The sequence below is a fragment of the Atta colombica genome, unplaced genomic scaffold (assembly GCF_001594045.1).
Source record: "Atta colombica isolate Treedump-2 unplaced genomic scaffold, Acol1.0 scaffold351, whole genome shotgun sequence".
NCBI lineage: Eukaryota > Metazoa > Arthropoda > Insecta > Hymenoptera > Formicidae > Atta > Atta colombica.
The window spans coordinates 90,388-94,065 of record NW_017259461.1 but is presented as its reverse complement, the minus strand read 5'-3'; the positions used below and the strand labels follow the sequence as shown (position 1 = coordinate 94,065).

At 30.1% G+C, this 3,678-nt stretch overlaps 2 protein-coding genes across 3 annotated transcripts in view; one reads left to right on the top strand and one right to left on the bottom strand.

Moving 5' to 3' along the window:
* Positions 1-2,063, bottom strand: part of LOC108690795 (ribonuclease P protein subunit p29) — a 2,404-nt gene extending 341 nt beyond the window's left edge. The window contains exons 1-4 of one of the 2 annotated variants that reach the window (XM_018198280.1): positions 1,972-2,063; positions 1,729-1,852; positions 1,520-1,656; positions 499-897 (exon numbers count right to left, since the gene is read on the bottom strand). In XM_018198280.1, coding sequence (XP_018053769.1) covers positions 505-897; positions 1,520-1,656; positions 1,729-1,744 — 546 coding nt within the window. In that variant the 5' untranslated portion in view covers positions 1,745-1,852; positions 1,972-2,063 and the 3' untranslated portion in view covers positions 499-504. Of the gene's footprint in view, positions 1-340; positions 898-1,519; positions 1,657-1,728; positions 1,853-1,971 lie in introns of those variants that run through there. The other variant, XM_018198281.1, reaches the window with a different exon arrangement.
* A 202-nt stretch (positions 2,064-2,265) lies between these two features.
* The window catches only part of LOC108690794 (pentatricopeptide repeat-containing protein 2, mitochondrial-like), a 2,218-nt gene continuing 805 nt past the window's right edge, over positions 2,266-3,678 (top strand). Inside the window, exons 1-3 of the mRNA XM_018198279.1 lie at positions 2,266-2,470; positions 2,726-3,249; positions 3,321-3,620. Coding sequence (XP_018053768.1) covers positions 2,392-2,470; positions 2,726-3,249; positions 3,321-3,620 — 903 coding nt within the window. The 5' untranslated portion in view covers positions 2,266-2,391. The remainder of the gene's footprint in view (positions 2,471-2,725; positions 3,250-3,320; positions 3,621-3,678) is intronic.

Here is a 3,678-nt window from a genome sequence, read left to right as displayed (position 1 = left end):
TATATTATATATATATATATACACACATGTATTTGGCAACAGATGGGAGAAAATTTAAGAGCAGGCTTCTGAACGATAAAATAAGAAATCAGAAATCGAGAGTAACAAAAGACTTCGTTTTTTAATTATAAGTGTAAAGCATTTTTTATGTATATTTAGACATTTATAATTAACAAAATCACAACCGAAATTTTATTATTCTTGATTTTGTAATTCTGTTTGACATTGTAATGAATGTTTATTCATGAAAAAATGTCTTGTGAATATTTAAAAATTTATAATTACAAACGAAGCTTTAAGCGTAATTTTATTATTTTTGATTTTCTTATTTTATTCAGAATCGCTCTTAAATTTTCTCCCGCTAATGTTGTTCAACACTCCATAATTTCCAAGGAATTTATTGTACTCATGTATATACATGTAATGATAAAAGCAGCAAATGCATATAATACTTTGTAACAGATACGGCATATTTATGCAGGGAAAAAATCGACAAACATACGTTTATTGCTTACTTCGAATAATATTGTCCATTCCACAGACCCTAAAAGTATTCTTTGTGTCTTGTATGACAATTCCTGTAACTCCTACCAGACTGGGGCATTTGGATCTATCAATTGAAATTTTAGCACCATGAAAATCAGCTTTTATCAATTGCAGGTTTACGTTCTCCCAATTTCGAGGATTCTCCGATATATCAGCAAACGATTCGACACAGAGCATCTCTCTCATATACTGTAGCCATAATTGATTTAAAGGCAAAACGTCGGAATACTTCATCTGATTTCTATTACCGATCCTACCTAAACCAAAGCGCAGCCTCTTCCTGGCAGAGAAGCATTTGCCTTTTTCTATTTTCTTCTTGTGCTTTGGTTTAATTTTGTTAAATATAAAGGTCTAAAAATTTCAGAAAAACAAGATCTTAATCAGTAATTATATTTCTATGATTCTCATTTATGTTATTATATATTATACAGGATTTGTAAACTGTGGTACAATAGGAAAAGAAATGATACTATATAAAAAAAAAGTTGAAAACAAAGAATAAATTTTTTTCATATGAAGCTTGTTTTTGAGAAAATTTATTTTAAATATTCATTGGATATGGATTAATTGATAAACTAAAGCATCGAGACATGTTAGAAAGCATTAATAGAAATTTACTTCAAAGAGTAGAACTGTATATTCAACAGAATATGCAACATTTTCAATAATTTACAAAGTGATAAAATTTATTGTGAATGTTCTACTTATTATGTATTCTCAATTATCCAATGTAATCAACTTAAATATAAGAGATTATAGTCCACAGCTAAGATCAAGATATAGTTGAATAAGAATCAATTTTAAGTATTCACCTATATATCAAATCTATTTTTTCGAAAACAAATCTTATGTGAAAGAATTATATTCTATATTTTCTATTTATTTTGCTATGTATAGAATCATCCTCTTTTCAATTGTATCATCAATTGATAAAAACATTTTAGTTTATTATATTACAACGTATATTATGTACCTTTCGCAACTCATCTGAAATAGATTTTCGGTCGGACGGTGGCAACAAATTTTGCAAAAAGTTAATGACATACTGCTGAGTGTTTTCACAGATCTTGATATGACTGGTCTTACTTTTGGGAAGTGGCGTGCACAATTCTGGAAAAGAATCGCGCGTTATTAATATAAGAACATAAGAAAAATTTACAAATTTATATTATTAAAGTTTACTCGTATAATCCGACATGATTCTGCAGCGTTGCCTTCTAAATTGATCTTTCGAATTGTTAGACCGCAATTAAAATTTTCAATTTCGCAACGTTGAAATATTATTATAATGCTTCTTCATAATTTTCTGTAGAAAAATGTTCTTAAAGTATAATATATTAAAAATTAATATATTGATTGATATTAACAAATTATAATGCTAAAAATTGATATTAATAAATTACAATACTAAGAATTGATATTAACAAATTATAATGCTGAGAATACCAAACTTTTACAGCACCACAATTCTACTATAAGTTGACAACAAAATGGAAATGGATGACAAGAAGCACTATTGCGTCATATTGCTATTACAACCGACCAATCGTGCTCATAATCATACTCCTTCATTTTTAATTAACCAATAAAAGTGTGACATTAGCCAGAAAATGATTTAAGTGCCATCTACAGTTCGTTGTGTTTGCGAATAGGAAAGAAGTGTAATCGAACCGGAAGTTACATGTTGAGATTTATCGACTATTGACTACCCGGCTTCCGGTCCATAGACGTTCTCTTTTTCTTCATTTCGTGTACCGTTGAGCGTGTGCTTGCCGATAATCGTCATTTAAAAGACTAAAATATAAATTTAGAGAGAAAGATTGAAGACGTCTACATACAGAGATAATGGCAGCGACGATGAGATATCTTTTGAGGTTCAATGTGGGACTGACAAACCATACTCTTCTGAAGAATAGCTTCCTTTGTACGTAATTCGACTTAACCTTACATTAATCTTTTTCGCGATTTAGTATGATCCACGTTTCATGTTGTTACGTACATGTTACTATATGCTTTTATAACTTTCAGTTGAAAATATATTCAAACGCGTATTATATAGAATAATATTTAACAAGACGAGCGTAATTAAAATATTTTTTATAAATAATTTTTTTACATATTTAATACAATAGTTTGATATTATATTTACATAGCTATTAATGTTACATTCACTTTACAGCTTGCAGATTCTTATATTCGGACAAGAGCCTGGGTCTGCAAGGCTACGAAAATGCACGATTGAACTTTCGCAATCAGTTTTTAAATGTGGAAAATACATTCCGCAGCAAAATGGAAGAAGTATGCAATACAGACTCGAGCATGGTCTTCACAGAAGATCTAAAGTCTATGTTGCATTTAGCTCAGAAAACTTCTGAAGACATTGAGTTACTTATCAAAATGTTGACAAAATTTAATAATCAAACCAAGGAGATGAGATTTGGTACTTTTATCTTTGGCCCTGTAGTGATGCGTACCCTGTATTACTTGGATGAACCAGATCTCGCGTTCACTGCTTTCAAGGATCCTAAGTTTGAGAATTTCTTCGATCAATTAATCAGTTACCAGATTCTTTTATCTTTGTTATATAAGCATGGAAAGTACGCAGAAATGAGAGAGATATATGATATGATTAAGAACAAAGACTTGACAGGTGGATATCCTAGGAATTCTTTGATATTGGTTATGGCTGCATGTTATAAAGAGGTAATATTTATACAAGAGTGATTAAATTTTCATGAGTTCGTTCTTTATATAATTAATCTTAACACTTCTAGAATACACCAGAGACATTGCAGTATGGCTTGAACGTCTGGAAAGAATTAAATGACAAAGGATACATAATCATGCGTAGAGCCACTACGTTTTTAGCAGCTTTAGCCATTAAGCAGAATTCACCTCATATAGCTATAGAAATCTTAAGTTCTTTAAGAGAGGTCCGATATATTCATATAAGATGTCTGAAAGTTTTAGCCTACACAAATTTGAAGAAGTTTACTGAGATAGTACCTATATTTAGAGCATCATTAGAACATGACAGACCCAATGCACAAAAAGAAATTTATTTCAAAGATGTGGTATGTATCCTGTTTATACAGTCCCTGTTTATACAGTCCTTGTACAGTAATTATTAAC